At 39.6% G+C, this 20,413-nt stretch overlaps 2 protein-coding genes across 2 annotated transcripts in view; both read right to left on the bottom strand.

Moving 5' to 3' along the window:
* Window positions 1-1,728: 1,728 nt before the first annotated feature.
* On the bottom strand, window positions 1,729-10,045 carry cul1a (cullin 1a). Its single transcript, XM_057334604.1, has 22 exons — window positions 9,836-10,045; window positions 8,296-8,599; window positions 8,012-8,189; window positions 7,213-7,380; window positions 7,087-7,137; window positions 6,907-6,997; window positions 6,656-6,819; window positions 6,076-6,238; window positions 5,867-5,997; window positions 5,482-5,589; window positions 5,283-5,389; window positions 5,136-5,184; window positions 4,918-5,049; window positions 4,707-4,824; window positions 4,552-4,628; window positions 3,884-4,015; window positions 3,340-3,432; window positions 3,195-3,242; window positions 2,929-3,011; window positions 2,726-2,831; window positions 2,501-2,614; window positions 1,729-2,399 (listed from the first exon to the last, which is right to left on the bottom strand). The coding sequence occupies exons 2-22, from the start codon at window positions 8,433-8,435 to the stop codon at window positions 2,319-2,321; spliced, it is 2,334 nt and encodes a 777-aa protein (XP_057190587.1). The 5' UTR covers window positions 8,436-8,599; window positions 9,836-10,045; the 3' UTR covers window positions 1,729-2,318.
* A 2,872-nt stretch (window positions 10,046-12,917) lies between these two features.
* Window positions 12,918-20,413, bottom strand: part of cntnap2b (contactin associated protein 2b) — a 33,225-nt gene continuing 25,729 nt past the window's right edge. Inside the window, exons 20-25 of the mRNA XM_057334600.1 lie at window positions 20,175-20,408; window positions 19,873-20,006; window positions 19,680-19,773; window positions 16,887-17,117; window positions 15,304-15,378; window positions 12,918-14,379 (exon numbers count right to left, since the gene is read on the bottom strand). Coding sequence (XP_057190583.1) covers window positions 14,180-14,379; window positions 15,304-15,378; window positions 16,887-17,117; window positions 19,680-19,773; window positions 19,873-20,006; window positions 20,175-20,408 — 968 coding nt within the window. The 3' untranslated portion in view covers window positions 12,918-14,179. The remainder of the gene's footprint in view (window positions 14,380-15,303; window positions 15,379-16,886; window positions 17,118-19,679; window positions 19,774-19,872; window positions 20,007-20,174; window positions 20,409-20,413) is intronic.

Below are 20,413 nucleotides of genomic sequence, written 5' to 3'. Positions count from 1 at the left end.
CTCTCAAATGACTTCATGACCACAGATGTTAAAGCAACAGGCCTGTAGTCATTAAGTCCAGATATTTTGGGTTTCTTCTGTACAGGGATGATGGTGGAGCGTTTGAAGCATGAAGGGACTTCACACTGCTCCAAAGATCTGTTAAAAATATTAGTGAAGATGGGCGACAGCTGCTCCGCACAGACTTTCAGGCAGGAGGGTGAGACATTGTCTGGGCCTGGTGCTTTTCTGATCTTTTGTTTGCGGAAAAGCTGGCAAACATCCTCTTCGCAGATCTTAAGTGCAGGTTGAATGTCAAGAGGAGGTGTTAATGGTATAGCAGAGATAGGGTCAGGGCGGGTGTGAAGGGTGAGACTCTGCATTTCAAAACGACAATAGAAGTCGTTCAGGTCGTCAGCCAGTCGTTGATTACCCATAGACTGAGGGGATGATGGCTTGTAGTTGGTAATGTCTTTCAGGCCTTTCCACACCGATGCAGGGTCGTTGGCTGAAAACTGGTTCTTCAGCTTTTCAGAGTAGCTTCTCTTAGCTGCTCTTATCTCCTTTGTCAGTGTGTTTTTGGCCTGATTATACAAGACTTTGTCCCCACTTCTGTAAGCATCTTCTTTGGCCTGACGAAGCTGTCTCAGTTTCATTGTAAACCATGGTTTGTCATTGTTGTATGTTAAGCGAGTCCTGGTGGGAATACACATGTCCTCACAGAAGCTGATGTAGGATGTCACTGTGTCAGTTAACTCATCCAGATCAGTGGCTGCAGCTTCAAAGACACTCCAATCCGTGCAGTCGAAACAGGCTTGTAAGGCCCGCTCTGTTTCGCTGCTCCAGAACTGGCCAATCATAGCACACCTCACTTTTCAGAGCCATGAGCTTTGTTAAACATCTGCGCGTTTCAGAGAGGCGGGGCAAAGAGGAGATACAAACATGCACGGTGTGTGGAAAATACAGCGTTTTTGAACCTTAAATCGTGTATACACATGCAAATAAAATCAAACCAACTGCAGTTTGATTGATATTAATTGGAATGCACAATAAAAAAACATGATTTTTGAACAATTTTAATCATCTTATTTTGGAACCAAACTCTTCATATATAGACCATATTGTACACCGTTTGGGCATCAAAACAGTGTTTTGTTCTTCGATATAGAAATGTATATTTTTCACAGTTGTATTTATTAAATTCAATCTTCTTCTGGAGAAAACAAAAAGAAGACATTTTTTAAGAATGTGGTTAACCAGACAATATTAAACCCCATTGACTTATACTGTATGAATATTTTTCAAAATATCTTTTTATTTGGAGGTGAACTGTCCCTTTAGGTAGGCAAGCTTGCAATTTTGAGTTTTGGGCCATACGAAGCAAAAACCAAGAAAAGGACAACAGAATATAAAAACCACCAACATTTCGTACAGTAAATGCCCGGTTTCACAAACGCAGCTTAGCTTTAGCCAGGACTATGCCTTAGTTAAATGAAGATATTTGTCTCTTTTATAAAAATGCCTTAGAAGAATACAGTACTGGTGTGCATCTCAAGACAAAACAATGGCACTGATATATTTTAAGATATTTTTGGGCAAGTTATATTGCGTTAAGACAGGTCACACATTCATTTTAGTCTGGACCTCGCCTTAAGCCTTGTCTGTGAAAGTGTTTCTAAAAATGAAAACCAGCTTTTATGGTCACCATGGTTTTGTGTGTCATAAACTTTACAGCACCAGAGATACGGAAACGTTTAATTCTTTTATTTAACATACAATTAAAAAAGTGAACCACACTATACAAATGGTTTTCTGATAGCAGGAAACAATTCCGAGTACACATCTACAAACAGGACCAACTCCTTTCCTCCTGGGATGTACACCTCAAATTGCACCTTTTTCCTATATTTTCAGCGTCATTTCCTAAAACATTATCCAGGCATCTCTCTAGAATTTCAATTCATCCTTGTTCATCTTTTATTCATTTAAATGCTGATAGGCAATAGCATGCTTAACGGGAAGGGTTTATTTCTGATTGGGCTTTTAAAACCTGTTATGTTTTATTTTGCGAGATTAAAGCTGTAGGTCTCCGTTTGTAATTATGTACATTTCAAAACACAGTCTTGTCCATCCAGGGCGGGACGCTCCAACGTAACAGTCACGTCCAGCTCTCACACACGCGCTTTTCTTCCGTTCAACCTCTTTAAACACCTTCCTTCTCATACTCCCATCAAAACAGGCCGAACATCAAGAGGAATGATACTTATTACCCAAGAAACAACTTAAAAAAGTGAGCGTGAGAGAGAGAGACAGAAGACTGTAGAGGAGCAAATAAACGTTTAGGCCAAGTAACTGTAGGTGTCCTTCTCTCCATCCACTCTCTCCAGATACTCTTTCTCTATGAGGATGTCGATGCATTTCTGCAAAAGACGAAACAGATGAGCAAACGGCATAAGGAGACTGTTCGTTCTGTGATGCTAAACCACAATCCCTATTGTAAACAAAGTCAGCAATAACCGACCTTAATGACCGGGACTCTGGGTTTGAACCGGGACGAGAGCTGATTCAGAACTTCTGCCAGAAGCTGCTGGTGCTTCAGAACCTTCCTCATCTTCATGATTCTCACAATGGCCGCCTGTAGGAGGACAGACGTGTATTTAGCAACGTGTATTTTAGCTAAACACTTGCTGTGATGGATCAGAATCGAGCATAAAAAAGCAAATATGCATCAGGTGGATGTGAATACCTGAATAAGGAGTTTTCGGTCCTCCTCAATATTTTTGTGGGTTGTTTCCTGTTCTTGCTTCTGCTCCGTCTTCATTGGCACATTAATGTTCACTCGCAGCTTTTTACTGGAAAGAAAGATCATCAGCCATCAATACTCGCAGCACAACACGAGAAAAGTGAGTTCGTGTTAGTTATCAAAGGAGATCCATTGAGAGGACCCACTTTTTATAGCCCAAGAAGAGTTTTATAAGGGTTTCGGGTTTGAACTCCGCTTCATCCACATTTGCGTTCTCATCTTCAAGAACCTGCACAATCACGAAATGTAAAAAAGTTATTATCATTACCTTTATTTTAATAACTTTAAATAGCCGAAAATCACTGCATTATCTTTTTGGAATGTAAGCTGAAGCAAAGCTTTAAGAAGAATTTAAGGACACTTGAGGCAACTAATTGGTGAGGTGAATCAAGAAAAGAAAAAATGAACTTACCAGCAACTTGGATTTCAATAATATTTGGAGAACTTGTACCAGTATATCCTGAAAGTAAAAGAAAAAAAAAGGATTTTCTACTCTGAACAGGTTTCTCACAGGTTTACAGTATTCGTATGATACACAAATGCAGTCATTTACGCACGATTTTGATCTGCGTGCTGTCTGTCAGCTGTTGCACTGTATAAACATCTTCTGTGTTAAACTGCAGTAGAATGGCCATCTGGAAGGTGGACGCCTGCAGACATGAATATTCATACATTTATGGTTATTTAAAGGAACAGTTCACCCAAAAAATGAAAATTCTGTCCTCATTTACTCACCCTCAGGTTGTTTCAAACCTGTGTAAATTCATTGTTCTGCTAAACACAAAGGAAGATATTTGGAATAATGTCAGTGACCAAACCGATCTCATCACCCATTTACTGCCATAGTAGGGAAAAGAAATACTATGGGAGTTGATGGGGGATGAGATCGGTTTGGTTACTGACATTCTTCCAAATATCTTCCTTTGTGTTTAGCAAAACAAAGACATGTACAGAAATTTGGAACAATCTGAGGGTGAGTAAATGATGATAGAATTTTCATTTTTGGGTGAGCTATCCCTTTACATTCAATTGATTTACTAAAGCCAATTCAATGGATTTTAAATCTAAAGGTGCATGTCTAGAATAATTGTTCTTATAAACCTGTAAGGTGTAGCGGTTTTTGAAGCAGTTGGTGACCAGTTCTCCTTTGGACAGGTGGTAAAGCCAGGTGAGCTTACGGCCGCTGTGTCTGCTGGCGTAGAAGGCTGTAAACCTTTGGTAGCTCCTCTCCAACTGTGTCAGGAAAAAAACAAAAACAGACAATGCAAGTGGATTTATAAAAATATTTTTTAATGAAGAAATCATTTTTATAACATCACACTTCTGTTCCAAACCTGAGTGGGCCGTCAACATTTCTCTTGTCTACAGATGACCAAGAAGGCAACAAAGTTTGGAACAGAAAGATACTTTCTTAAAGCAATAGTTCACCTTCATCAGAATCAAAATTCTGTCAATATTTACAGGCACTCTTCACATGTTTTACTTCTGCAGAACACAAAAAAGATGTTTTGAAAAATGTTGGTAACAGAAACCCGTTGGTCCTCATTGACTTGCATTGGTTTTGCGTCCATACAATAGAAGTCAATGGCGACCAACGGTTTTTGGTTACCAACATTTTAAAAAATCTTCTTTTGTGCTTTACAGGAGATGTAAAATCACAAGTTTAAAACGACAACATAGTGAGTAAATAATGACAGAATTTTCATTTTGAAGGTAAACTATTCCTTTAAGATGAAATGTGCTGAAGGATCAGATGTGGTTTGTATCACCTCTGACGGCAGAGCAAACGTGCAGGATTGCTGGAAAGGCCAAGAACCTGAGCTCAGCACCTGGATGCAGAAGTCCACTAGAAAACAGCAGAACGTTTCAAAATAACATCAGAACATCGAAGACGCATTGAGGCTGGAAGGAGTTGAACTCTTACGGTCTAAAGGCTCAGAGTTTGAGAGGTGCTTCTTGAATTGTTCGTTGAGGTCTTTGCTCACTCCGATGTCCTGGAACATGCGCTGCAGTTTTGACGTGTATTCAAAGCCGCACGCTTGCTGAAAACGACATGCCAACCATCAGTTGATCAGACAGTAACACTCAAAACTATGTTAAAAGGATCTGATCTTTACGGATCAAGGATGCCGCACCTTCAGTTTGGAGATCATGCTGGCCTCAGCGTCGTCACTAGCACTGTTCTGATGGACCAGACGTTTGGCCAGCATCTTTGCATAAAACTTCTGGAACACGTCTTTGTCCTCGATGTATTTGAACACCACCATCTATAAATGAGAGAAAGGGGGAAATCAATACAGATACGACAGAGCAGAAATGCAATTGTGCATTAATCCGATAACGTAAAGCGCACCACTTGATTGAGTGTGTCTTCAAGTTCTGCCTCCTCTGGGTTTTTGGAGCTGAAAACAGGACAGAGTTTGGTTTACATCCTGCAAAAGCGTTCAACACACGCAACACATACATGACCCAGAACACACGTTGCAATCGCTATAAAGACCTTTTCTTGAGCAACGAGTCGCAGTATCTGGCCAGTAGTTCAGGAGATTTGCTTGAGGACTGCACCATCTTGGTAACAGCATTGTTATTAATGAAGCGTCCGCAAGCCTAAAGAGAAATAAAGTATATCCTTGAACACTTCAAATACACCAAAATCTATTCACACATCTATTCCACGAACTCATCAATTACTTAAATACCTTGTCCAAAGCAGCCACGAAACCAGCATCATTGTTGAACGCTGACATGACCAGGGCATTGTACTTCTTGTGGACGTCCAAAATGGTCTGGACGTACATTTTGGGGTCCTACGAGAACACAAACACAGACGTTCTAAGCTGATCCAAAATCAAATGAAGCATGATCCTTATTCTAACCTCATCTGGCAGGAGCACAGATCATCTGACAATCTGATTGGCTGGCTTCATAAAATACTCTTATATCCTTGCATTACAAGTGGTTATTTCACTTTGATTTGAGTTCTGTGCGAATGCCAAACCTCTTAACTTTGCAATTTTTCATGTCAATCATTTAATCTCTTCCTGTCTGAAAAACCTGATCTTGACCATCTCCATACAGACTCACATTGAGAGCAGACTCCCCACACTTCTCTATAGCAGCCAGGCCCTGATTATAAATGTGCGTCTCCAAAAGTTTCTTTAGCTCTCCCAAGCCGTCTGTGATCCGCGACACGAGATTGTACATACGACCTAGATCTACACAGAGGCAAATTATGGTTAGTGAAACTGAAGGACAACGATAAATAAACGTGTAGTTTACGGTATGATTCACACCTTCGTTCTTGTCTGCGTCTAGAAGGTTCTGGAACTCTGTGTGGAAGATCTCCAGGTGTTTCTCGATGAGGACCTGCTCGCATTTCCTGGCCAGCTCGTCCTGTGTGCTCTCGTGGAGATACACCTGTACTCGTCTCTGCTCCTCCAGGAGACGAGACTCCGCCTGCAGAAAACACAACTCAACACGTCATCCTCATAGTAGGGCACTGAATATTGATTTATCAACCTTTTGATAATATTTGATATGAATCCAACATGTTTCAGAGTCTCATTACAAGGAAAGATCATTTTGATCTATTTCAGGATTTAAAAATGTAAGGTTTCAATGACCCCTTCTGCATATAAACGAACAAAAACTGAATAGGCCTGTCACTCAAAAAAAAAACGCTCAACTCTAGGAGGGAACGTCTTAAAGACAAAATAAAAAAGAAACAATTTATATATAAAAAAAGAATAAAACCGCCATACACAACAAAGCAGAGCACTTTTTGTTTTGCTATATTTAGTGTCGCAATATATCGCTACATCCTACAAAGAACATATGTAAACATTCTCTTTTGTATTTCTCTTCCACGCTCACCTTCTTCATGTATTCAGTAACGGGATTCTGTTGCAGGAACTCTGTGCTTTCCCTCGTGTAAAACCGTTCCGTGTCGACCAGGAACTGGCTCTCAAAGTACTCCTTGTAGACGGATAGAGTCGGGCCTTTAGCAAAGGCGTCGTCCTCGTTGAGACCCAACTCCACTGCAATCGACAGAGTATGACATCAAGAAACGCAGAACTTAACAAAAAACCTGGAAACGAACAAAATGATGGCATGATGTCACACACCATAGGACTGCACCACTCCACTGATGAGTCTGGTATTGATGGTTTCTCCGTTCCTCTCCTTCTCGATCAGCTTCAATACTGCATTTGTGACCTGCCGCCAGTAGAAGACAACGGCATGAAGCGTTTCTAAAAAAAGCCACCAACCAGATGCAACGTCATCTCACTGGGGTCAGATCTTACCTGCTTATTCAGCGGCCGAAACAAACATTCCCTCCACGTCACCAGGGCCAGCTGGAAAATGATGAATAGCGTTCATAATATGTAGAATGTCAAATAAAAAGTTAGCCTGGTAAAAGGAGCTCTTACGGAGTAGATTTCATAGATGCCCTTGCGACCCTCGTCACACTCTCTGCGGACCCAGTGACGGTTGAGGTAAGCACAAATCCCATTGAGAACCTTACTGGAGAACCTGTAATCCTCCCACTGCTGCGTGTAGAACTTCAGGACACTCTCGTCCATCAGATCCTCTCCATCCTGGAAATGACAACAATCTGCAGTTTAAAATCGGTATCATTAAAACAAATCGTTATGACGACCGTTTGTGAAAAAGTTCTTTTAATAACATCCATGATAAAACAAATTGACCTTTGCCTTTTTTCTTTGAGCACAAAGATATTTGGAAGAATGTTAGCAACAGAGATTTCTGGGGCACCATTTCCTGCCATAGTAGAAAAATGTATTGTATTTTTCTTGTGCTGTTGAACCCAAAATGAGATATTTTGAAGAATTGAAGAAAACAAACAGCTCTGGGGCACCGTTGACTACCATTTACATTTTTCCTAGTATGGTAGTCAGTGGTGCCCCAGAAATGTCAGTTGCTAACATTCTTCCAAATATCTTTCTTCGTGTTTTAACAGAACAAAGATATGTATACATGTCTGGATCAACTTTGGGGGGGGGGTAATTCATGACAGAACTAACACTTAATCTTCTCAGAATCATTATTGCATTACTATGTCTGCATGGGACCTTTCACGTGTAGGTGCTTTAAACAACCTATCATAACGACCATAAAACATAAAAAAAAGAAGTAAAACTGAAGAAAAGGAACATGGGTCTCGCAGTGCTTTTTTCCATCCTCAAAAAGTGTCTCTCTCAAACGTACCTTTAATAAATTTGTAAGATAATTCTTCAGAAATTCCTTTAATCTCTTATAGAGTTCCAGCCCCACAAACTGAGCACCTCCGGGTGTCGGGGTCTTCTTTGAAGGTTTGGCCGGGGGGGCGCCTGCACCGCGGGCCTGATTTGACTGATGCACACTAGTGCAATAATTATACACGTGACTTTAAAATAATACATTAAGGACACAACATAATACTGGACATGTTTTTTTTTTATTCAACATCTAAAAACTGTGCGTTTGTCCTTTATTTGTCAACGGAAGGATACGTGTAGAGCTCCATGTAGCGTGACTTGGCCATGCTCTGCCGGGTGTACACCTGCTGTATGCCTGCCCGCAGGTCATCCCAGATCTGGTCCAGCCCAATCTGCTTCAGACCGTGAGGGGTCTGAGTCCGGTTAGACGACATCCTCTCTTCCTCTCGGCCCTGCCGCTGTGAGTCTGATGCCCTTTCTTGACGTGCGATTGGTTCTCGTACCTGTCACTCAAGAGCTACTCCTCCATAGGGTCCGGCGGCGAGAGAGGACGATGAGGGTCGGACCCTCAGGGAACAGCAACAGTGAGGAAAGCGACCTGCGAAGAACACGAGAACGTTACAATAACGAGGACGTTATGAGCATATGACTTGATTTTACGTTTTAGCAACCGCATCCATAAATGAAAGCAATTTATGAACATTAGCTTCATGACAACCACGACTCCAGTGATATATCACAGGCAAGAAACACTAGCAGTTTTTCCTGGGCTAAACATTCCTTGTATAGAAACTACAGTTCATTATATCCTGGGGTTCCTTTCTTGTATCCATGGCAACAACTCAAGGAACAGAAAATACTCAGGGAGGAGCTTTGAGACCCAATGGCGCTGTAACCAAGCAAACTAACCGCTCTGCCATGAGATCATGATGATAAAACAGTGATAGACTTTAAGGACAGCAAAACATTTAGGTTTAAAACCATTGCTCTCAAAAACGTCAATTATTACAAAACAAGGCCAGGGCTGGAAAATGTACATATCACAGCTGTGAAAAATGAACACAAAACATAGATGTTCCTGGTGCAGACCACAGGTACTTAGTTAGGCTATTATTCGACAAATTAAATCAATTACAAACATCTCCAATGACAGACCACCGGAGCCCAAAACCTCATATCTGATCTCTTCAAACGCGCTTCACCCCTTCCGTTTCCCAGTCTCTGCTGACTTCTCATTTTGGCCTGGTGGTTTCTGACATGTTTCTCTTTACTTTTATAACTTCTCAGTTTCTCTCACAATCGTCTTTCCTGATCTACTCTCACCGGGCCAATGGCCTTATTTCCTGATCTTTGATGAACTCTCACAACTCCTGATCTGTTCTATTTGAACGCGTTGCGTAAAACGCAAGCTGAAAGACTAAACTAAAAACTTGGTTTTTTATAAAAAGGGCGATGTAGATTTGTCGCGTTGCTCCCGGCAAAATCACATCAGTGGAGTTAGTGAGGGTGAATGCGTTTTAAATGATCGACCTGCTCTTCTTGTTATTGATGCTTTCGACCCGACAGTCACTCTTCTTCCCAGCCGTAACATTAAAATGCGTTCAAATATGTGCGTTTGCGTGCCTTTACATGTAAACAGTCTGACCGACGAGGCCTCGTCAGCAAACGCTCAACAGACCCTACATAAAACACGCCCAGCTCAATGCAGCTCGAATAACACTTACAGACATTACAGTAATAATATGGATCCTAAAACATTTAAACCGCTACAGATGTGTGTTTGTGTTCGGGGCAAAGTTAACGTTACAGCTAACGGCTAATCTCGCGCTCTTACCATCATGCAGAAATAAAGACGAGCATCAATATAACTCTCTGCCACCACTCCGGCTCCTGATAAACAAGATTCCCCTTAAAAATGAAACACGTAACCTGTAACTTAAATTTTTAGTGGAAAAATAAAAATAGGTAGGCCGAAACAACGAAGAGAGAAAACTCCGTCAGCGAGTGCTCACGGAAACACGGTCCCCCCGGAAACAGAAGCAAACTCCGGCGGAAACAGCGTCCGTGAACGAATGTTCCGACTTCGCACTAAATATTAAATAAATATTAGACATTTAGTTTTGGATTTGGGAAACTTAATATTTAAAAGTTACAAATTTTGTGGAACGAATTAATCTGAAGTGTTCTTAAATCGAGAAATGTGTGAAATAATCGAATCTTGCAACAAGAATTTGTGCATTATGACAGTAATGGCGTTTATTAACGCAGTATAAATAAATAGATAGATAGATAGATGCACGCAAATAAAATAAATGAATAAAAAATAATACACATTACAAAATGGTATGTCAGTAGGTTCATAATCACACAATAGAACAATATTAATAAAAGTCAGATTTTGTTTCTGATAGTTTAAGTAATACATTTTACACATTAAACTTCAAAACAAATGGTTATTGACAGTGTTTAATTGGTAAACTTACATTGACTGACGGCACTGGTTTAAAGTTTGTTAAAGGGGTCAAATCATATAAACGAAATTTTCCTTTATTGTTTAATGAGCAGAAAAGCACCAAAAGTACCACCTTTCTTTCTGGTAGGGCTGGGCGATATGGCAAAAAAGTAAACTTGATAGTTTTTTTCTATATTGATCGATAACGATATTTATTTCGATATATATTTAATTAAAAACTGTATTTAAAATAATCTATTTTAAATACAGTTTATTAACAAAAGTTAACCTTTAACCAGTTAAAATTCAATTAAATTAATGCACTGCTGCAACACAGAGGATATTAGGCCATAAACAACATGTACCAGTTCATTCAGTCTCATTTTGGCTCAATTGACTCGTTAAGTAAAGGGAGTGTTCATTCAGTACATTCAACCAATGAAAGGGCTCCGTTACTGTGTACATTCGAACGCTATTGGCTCAGCACCTGCGCACATACATCACGCTGCAATAATGTCTTGCTGGAGTAGTGGGTTTTATTCAATGCATTCAGTGAACCTTAGTCTTTCAAAAAGACATCTCACATAAATTGTAGTACATTTCTTTAATCATGTAAGCATCTTACATACAAGGTTCAATATTTTAATGTGCACACAAACTCACTTCATTACATCTCTAATCTGTACAGGGCAGCGCCGGTTTGTTTCATAAGCACCAGCTCATGTAAGCAGATATGTTAACGATGGATATAAAAACGTTTGTGCTTGAGTTTCGAAGTAACTCGCTTGCAATTGCGCCTCAAGTTAGTTTTGTTTAAACGGCGATTGCGAAAAAAAATAAGACACTTGATGACAACTCGAGGTTAGTTTCACCTTTGTTTCCGCTTCCAGTCATGTTTTCCTCCTCATGTCGAGTTTTCTTTGCCAAGTGCAGTATGAAATGGACTTTGTACATTGACGCGCATGATAAAAGCTGCACGCTGACTGACTGTTGTTGCGTTTATTTCTGCGTTTTGTTAGACTGTAAGATTAATCCATATCGAGTCAAAATGCCAATAGCTTATCATCGTTTTTGAAATACATTCTATCGCGATTCGATATGATATCGTTTATCGGCACAGCCCTACTTTCTGGACATAGCTTTCATGATACCTCTTAGGAACCTTTTTGTTGGTAAGATTGTAAAGATATTTACATAAATAACAGTAGCAAACACAACCATTTAAAGTCGGCATGAAATTAAAACTGTCAATTCAAATGGATTTACACAGTGTTGCAGTATTCATTACAAATGATTTATCTGTGCACACCATTATTTTTTATTAATTCGTTTGCACTTGTAATCTTTAATGAAAAACGTTAACCTCCTCCCCCTCTTGAAACGACCTCTCTTCACTTCTGGTCACGAGGGCGGAACCGCAATGACTGACAGATTGCAAACTGGATTACAAATCTGACTCAGTTTTGTTGGAAACACCCAATTTTTAACGATCCAATCAGTACCCGCCCTACATTTTTTTCTCATTTCAGAAGTCGTTTCACTCGGATATACGTCACGATACGGAAGAAAAAACAATCGCTACTTCCGATTCATGCCAACATTAAAGGATCAGATAATGAAAAATTAAAAAATGTATTCCTGTAAATAAGGAAGAAACATGTATGGCGTGACCATTTGAAGATGAACTGCAAATTAAATATATTGTGAATGTTGTATTGTAGAGTCATAAATAATAATAGTATTATACTACACATCTGTCACTCATTTCCAGATAAATTATTGCCTGCTTACAAAAAACAATCCAGCGGTTTATTGATTTTTTGCAATGTGCTCATTATTGAACACGTCTTGGTTACGGATGTAACCTCAGTTCCCTGATGGAGGGATCGAGATGTTCGAGGGAACGAGTCGAGATGTTCCCATTGTGGAGATGTTCCCTCCACAAGGGCTGCCCCAGCATACTGGAAGCAGACCTCGTGTCCATCCCCCTCCTCGATGAGTGTGTTGCACCCACGAGAACAGCGGGACATGCCACGCTGGAGAAATTTGCTCTTTTAGAAAAAAAAAACTCGAACACTTCTGGAACCGCCCAGGGGAAGTCGCCGCAGGAAGGACAGTCCGCTGCACCACGTCGTAGAATCGGCAGTCTTGTAGTTGCTATCTTGTAGCGATGTCTGTCGATCATGAGCGAAGGCTCCGAAGAACAAAAGGTGAATGAATGAGGCATGCCGTCTCCCTTTTATACCCGGATATCCGGGGGCGGAGTCTGGCATGCAAATTTCATTCGCCAATTTCATTGGCCTTTTCTAAGAAGTCGGAAGCGATTGGTTCTCAAGGACGAACCCCATCTGTCGGCTCGACACAACGTCGAGAGACCGACAGAAAGGGAACTCAGTATTTGTACAACCCTTTTAAATAATCACATACGTGAACAATTCTGGAAATGAATAAGAACGTCTTAGGTTATAACAAACAGAAGTTTAATCATCTTGAAAAGCCACAATATTGTGGTGCATTAATATAAATCAGTAATGAATCTGGATGAAATAATACTGCTGTTAATGATTCCATGTGAGCCGAGAGGAAAAACTTCCGGTGTTAAAAATACATTAAAACACACCAGTGCTCTTTTGAGCATCTACACAATGAAGACAATAATACAGCTGGTTATACATAAAAATGGGTTATTTGATGCCGTTAAGACCAACCTCAAATTAACTTTGCATTAAACTGCAAACACACAAAGAGAAACAATAATATCCTACATGGCCATCAAATGAATCATGAAATCCATGCTCAGTCATAAATGTCAATTAACCCTTGAGGCAGATTAAAAGAAACTGGACCAATTATATTTCAATTTACTACCGATCACACGTCAACAAAACTGCTAAAACTCTACTAGTTTATTTTCAAGAGCATTCATGTTAAGACAGAAAAATCCTAATCAAAGTCAAAGACGGGGTATCTAAAATGCCTTATGGTTTCCATAAAGTTTGAACAAGCACTTACACCGTGTATACACCGGACGCGACAGGCTCGACGCCACACGACAAAAGACATTAGAAACGCATTAGAACCCATTATAATTTCAAATATTGTCCACACTGAATGCGGCGCGGCGAGACGCGACAAACCCATTAAGAACAAGCAGGTTGTCAGCTGTCGCGTCCGGTGTAGACACGGTGTTATGGAGAACAGATAAATAACACTGAATTCATGAGATAGAAAAGTGCTGCATTAACATCGATGAATGATTCAGAGACACCATTGGCCGATTACCATGCTACAATATATTATTGTCCTGATGATGCTTATGACAACATAACATTTCAATACAATCAAAAGTCATTATCGGAAACATAACTATGCATTCTGTACATATTCCGTTTTTGTGCTATTGGAGTTTTTGCTGCATTCACGCTTGCTTAATGCACATTTCTGCCATTCCCTGTTTTATTTGTTACCAGACAGTAACGTTGCAACGCATCGATTGCGTTCTACCGTCGTCGCTGAATAGGACTGCGAAAGTGTGCATGGAATGAATTTGATCTTAGAGAAGTCCTTGTGCTGTCTTAACTTACTGTACATACAAAATAATTACTGAACAGACATGCCAGCCAGTGCACAGACGTGGTCCAAAACTGCCGAGTGTTCATTTCACATACCCAAATAATGGGTTTCTTTCCCCTAGGTGTCCTTTAATACATCAACATGAGGGCGTGGCTAAATGAACCACTCCTTCTTGCTCTCGTCAATGGTCTCTGTGAAGGCTGGGTCATTCACAATGATGGCCGCATCAGCGCAGTCGGCAGACTCCGCCCCTTTGGCTTCATTGGTGTGGTAGGAGCCCTTGTGACGGAACAAATGACGGACCAGGAACACCAGCGTGCAGAGGATGGTAAAAATTACAACTGCGATGATACCTGTTCGAGGTCAGAAAATGAAGAATGTTTTCAAATTCACAGTACGTTTGAAATTATCGCTGCTGTCCTTCTGAATCTCCATATTTCGTCAACTTGAGCTTTTTGTCATAAATATTATCATTATTATAAATCATATGTTATCATTATTATGTCACCCTTTATGTTTGTCAAGGGGTTTCACAAATATCTGACCAATAAAAAGTTTTTAAAAGTGCTTGTCAACTTTGACAACACAGTATTTAGTTATTTAAAAAGTGCAGTGGTCTTCCATTTCCTAAAAAACAGAGAATTTGGACAAACGAGGTTTCGAAGGGACATCAAGGATATGAAGGAGATTTGGATAAGGGAATAGAAGATAGCCGTCATAAATCAGTCATTAAAGCTGCGATGCAAGGAATTGTTTTGTTAATAGTAAAATTAATATAATTAATACAATTACTATTCATTTTATATAAAAAATATAATAATTTTAGCTGTCAGGTATGATATTGTGGTAAATGTCAGTTTGACGTCATTTGCTTTCAACCCACGTAAAAAAAGTACATAAAATAACCTGCAATTTTATGTTTGAGACAGAGATGACGATAGAGAGCCAAAGGATGGTAGCAAAAAAATACACGAAAATAAGAAAGAAAAAAATGACCTCCAATGATTTTTTGTGTTTTAATACAATAAATAAAACATTAAAATGATCTAAAAAATGTTACAAGATTCTGTTGCAACAAAACATGCCTGTAATGAGAGAAAATGTAACGATGTTAAACATATTTAAATGTGTTGAAGTGTTTGTTAAAGTAGCTTGGATGCAATAAGTGCTTTTTTCAATCGGTTTGGCACAAGTAATGGTGAATAAAACCCCTTAATTGATTCTCGACATGAAAAACCTGTCAAGAAAAATTTGTTACAAAGAACAATATACTTTACCTCCAATTATTGCAGAATCTCTGTTGACTCCGTCACGGCCTATTCGCTCCTCGCTGAATGGGAACTGGCCACCAGCTTGACACAAAGACACAGAATGATTAGATTGTTTTTTCACAGGAATCCTTGTCTTCTCACTTGAGAAACTCTTCACAGATACTGTACAATATAGAGATTGAGATAGCATTTTAATTCAACTTTCTGAAGCACAGAAGGTCAGTAGAACATGGTGACTGTTTTATTTAGGGCAGCAGATGAGCGAATCTTTGTCTAATCTCGAGTGTTTTTTCTCAGTGGGAATCGGAGAACTGACGTTGGCAGCAGAGCGGATCTGAGATGAACCTTCTGCTCCTTTCATCTGCCATCTCCGCAGGTTTCAAACTCCAAATATTCAGCACACAATGACACAAACATGAAATCTGTTCTGTTCAGAATCCTTTTTAAATGAATGATCCCTCCTGCCCTTTTGTAATCAAGTACAATTTTGTGTGTTTTATTGACATAAAGCATTTGCATTGGTGTGCATTGAGCAATAATGCATATCTAAATTAAATATATAAATAATAAATACTGAAAAAAGTATAGTGTGAATGCATTCAAGATCAATGTGTGAATTCAAGATTGAGAAAACTCTTCATCTGCTCAAAGGAAAAACATGATGTGGAGTTTGACTCTGATAATAACTTCTAGCAAATATTTTAGAGTCTCTCTCAGCTCATGTCTGAAATATCTCATGGTAGGTTACCCCATCGATTTCTGCTACCTTCCCGAATGCCACAAGAAATCAAAAAATAATACAAATACTCCCAACAACACATCCTGCTGGAGGCTGGGAGTTACAGATCAATCTGAGGCTGTGGACCTGGATCAATAACGCAACACTTTTGAACGTGCGTGCTCAGATCCCGGCCCCCAGGGCAAAACTGAGCTCCACCAGATCTTGATGAGGCAAATCACACCCTGAAGAGATTACGTGCATAGAGAGGTCTTAAAGGAACAGCAGACCCAAAAATGAAAAGATGAAATGAAAATGCCTTTCGTTGATATCACATTTGGGACAATCCGCTTTAGTAAGTGTAGATGGCTTATATACAGAAACAGATATCTAGACCTAGGAAGAAAAAAAAGATCCATGATCCATTTCATTTTTGCTATAATGAACAAGAGAACTCTCTCGGTATTCTGCAAAAAAGATCCTTTTATGTTGAACAAAAGAAGAAAAAACATACGAATTCTACATGATGGCCGAAAGGTCTTTTTGGAGTAAGCTGTACAAAACTGGCCTAGAATACAAACCTGGCTCTTAGCAACTGAAATAAGTTGAGGCACTAAAATTATTAACTGCAAATAAATCAAAACTAAACTAAAACTGAAATAAAAATGAATGAAACCTACATACCAATGTTAAAAAAAAAACAGAAGTAATAAAATGACAAAAGCAATATAACAAACAAACCACACTAAGATTAACACAAAAACAAAACCAAAAATAAAATAAAAGCCAATTCGAAATATTAAATGACAACAGTGATGCTTTGCTTCACATGCACCACTAATAAAACTGAAAGAATATTTCGGTTTCTCACCTGAATTTGGGTGCCAGGGGTCAAAGGCCGCAGACATGGGTGGAACTGTGTGGGGAGACGCTCCGCAGTTTGACTCCACCAGGACTCCCTGTACAGAGGCCGTGGAGGGAACGCCCGTCCTCAGGGCGGCCTTCAGCGGGGCGATGCGATTAAACTGCACTCTGGAGAGACAGCCCACGAAGCCTGGGGTGTTATAGCGCTCGATCAAAACTGGATCAATCTGACCCGTTTCTGAAACACAAAACCAACAGCAGAAGTGAGAGAACTTTACTGAAAATACAAAATACACTACTGTAGTCGCAAACACACAACACCGAGAAACATTACAAAGCGTACCTTGTATAGTCATGTTTGTAGTATGTATTTTGTCATTTGTAAATGTTATATAGAAATCCATTTGAATAATGCATCTGTCTTTTTCAGAAAAGCAAGCCATAATTGAATCTTATGAAATTCAATGTTACCTGCCACAGAGCCAAGATTCACAGTCGCATTGATCTCGTCTGAAACTACCAGTTGTCAGTGGTTGTGCTATATAATATAATAGCAATCTTACCTTTCCTGTCGTGTCCGTCTCTTCTTTCCTAGACTGTCTGCCTGTGGGTTTACTAATTCTAACTTTCCTTCGGCAAATAGATTCTGAATCACACTTAGTTGTATCTACATCACTCTCTCTATTTCTGTGGCTAATGCAGCTCAGGGCGTTCCTGTTTGTGGATGCAGGAAAACCTGGAGACTGGGTTCACATCGGGATTGGAGCTTTTATAGGATGATGTCAGGATTTACGCAGCTACATCAGAGTTCAGTGAAAGTCAAGGCAGGAATATGCAGCCGCAGAAAAGTATTTTCAATTTTTCTGAATTTACTATATATGTACAGGTATGAGTTTAGGTAAAATGATCATTTTTGTTTCATTGTGTGAACTACTAACAATATTTCTCCCAAATTTCAACTAAAAATATTGTTTCTATTTGCATTTATATGCAGAACATGAAGAAAGAAACAGGTCAAACATTTTTCAAACATTTTTTCAGACCTCAAATACTGCAAATATTCATATTTCGACAAAACATATTTTTTCATGTGTCTTGTCATGATGTAAGTCTTTCACATTGCTGCTGTATGACTTTCTATCACTCCTGAGGTTTGATTTTGTTTAAATTCATTCATTTTTTCAGCGGCTATATATTTATGGTTTCTATTAATTATGAAATCAAATGTTTCATGATGTCAATGAGAAGTGTTACAAGATTTCAGACATTCTGTCTGGGAATAATCCTATATACCAAAAACACTGATACAAGTGTGTAAACAACATCCTGCCTGTAAACAATGTTTGTTTACAGCTTTAGATCCTGTGTTTATTGTTAGCTCTTATAGCGAAATGTTAAATGCCTTGTCATTTCTAAATCGCTTTGGATTAAAGCATCTGCTAGATGAATAAACGTAAATGTAGGAATCATATTGAAATTTCAATTAATCAAAGATTATAATGGATTATAATTATAAATGTTCTTATGGGATAAACAAAAAACAAAACAAAGAACACAATCCATAGATCTCAAAACTCAACTCAGACATTTGAATATTTAATAGCACAAAACGCCTAAAAAACGGAAACAGGTAGCTAGGTTAGTGGATGTAACAAGACCAAGACCTGTTTACCGGTTTAGTCACGTGACATTCGACATCAACCCTATTAAAGCGACAATGAGCAACTTTTTGACCTTAAAATAATGTCTCTAAAATTATTTTAGTGGTAGGTCAACTTTTAACTGGACGAATTTTACTGCCGTTGCTACCTGAGCAGCCTCCTATCGGCTGAAATTGCACTTGTGTACCTTTGGTGTTCGGGCCGGTACAAGCCCCGCCTATCCCCTGCTTTACGGCATACGTCACGTTTTACTCGTAGCCTGGGAGAAGTTAGCGAACAGCAGAGCTAACAGTAAGACGAAACGAACCAAAAGATCACCATGGCAGAGCCAGCCAAAAAAACAAAGAGGGTTTTGTCGGAGGAAGCAAAGAAAAGAAAGCGAGAGAGTGATCGGACACGAGGCCGGTCACGAATCAATATCGGACGGGCTTACACTCGGTGGCGCGAGCAGCAAGAGGCAACGGGTTGCAAAACGGATGCAGACCTAGCGGTCCTGCTCCTGGATTTGTAAGTGTTATTTGTACCTTTTTTGTTACTGTCCTGTACTTTTGAACGTATTTGTTATTAGTCTGTGTCATTGGCGCACCACCGGTTCACACTTTATAAGCGTAAGGTAGCTGAGAGATAATATATGGTTGCCGGTGTCGATAGCTAGCATGTTGTCGTGTCTCGTCACGAATGTGTGTAGTGCTTGTAAATGAAGACTAAAAAACCACAATAAATGTGTTGTGGTAAAAAGTAGCAGATTCTTTAGTTCAGACCAGTAAACCGCGTAAATGTTGAACAGTTCAGTCGATGAGTAGGCTAATGCTGTCGTTATATACATATACAGTATATACATGCTATGCGTTGTTTTCATAGCGTATCTGGGTCCGCCGGGTCCGTCGGCTTTGTAAACAAACTCACGTGTATTGAGCTGCCAGCGGGAAATCTTTGCGACAGTTTTTACGACACTGCATACAGACAATTCCGCTTATCAACCACGTGGGGCAACAGTGAGCAAAAGTTGCTCGTTGTCGCTTTAAAATCATAATAATCCATATTTAATAAGAAAGAAAAAACAGTGATCTTAATTTACATTTGTATTTATCTATATGCACCAATTGTTATTTTCCATAAATATGCAAGTAAATGCTTACCAAAAACCTTTCCTAAGAAAATGGTCTTGACGAGGTTAAACTCTGTGCCCGAGGCTTCAGGAAGGGAGTATCTTACTGTGGGATAGTGATCCAACTGTAACACAAAATGAGATACATATGACAGAAACATTTAAATAACGCACCCGTCTCTTTCAAAACGACAGGAAAGCCTTTTAGAGAACTTCAGATGTACCTGCAGCAGAATGAGTCTGTCGTGTCGTGTGATGTTGACATTATGGGGTTGTCCGTTAGCCATGTTGCGATTATTCAGGTTGATCGTGAACGGCTCCCTCAATCCACCCAGATTATAGCGAATCTGTAGTGTACCTGAGATAAAACACAACGGCTTGTATACGATTAAATGCTTAAACTGTGAATTCCTGTACAACAACTGTATACAGTCTACAGTTACTCTCATGCAATATATTGATGAAAAATGTTTATTGTAATTACTATTGAATGCAGTTGGTATTAAACAGGGCTGACGCGTCTCACCGTTATGCCGCAGAACCACGGCCATGTAATCCTGTGTCTTGGAGCTGATGTAGATGAGGACAGAGGGCGTGTGAGATGTACTGAAACTAAAGAACAGCTCCTCACGGGTGAGATTACCAACAGCGCTCAGAACTTCAGAAGCTTCTCTCACATCCTTAACGGCAAGAGAAGAACTGCTGTCTGACATGAGGTCATATCGCACCAGAGTCCCGCTTTCAAAGTAGCCACCAACATCTGGA

This window comes from Triplophysa rosa, linkage group LG5 (genome assembly GCF_024868665.1).
Source record: "Triplophysa rosa linkage group LG5, Trosa_1v2, whole genome shotgun sequence".
Lineage (NCBI taxonomy): Eukaryota > Metazoa > Chordata > Actinopteri > Cypriniformes > Nemacheilidae > Triplophysa > Triplophysa rosa.
The sequence above is the reverse complement of the archived record's forward strand: the minus strand, read 5'-3'. Positions and strand labels throughout refer to the sequence as shown.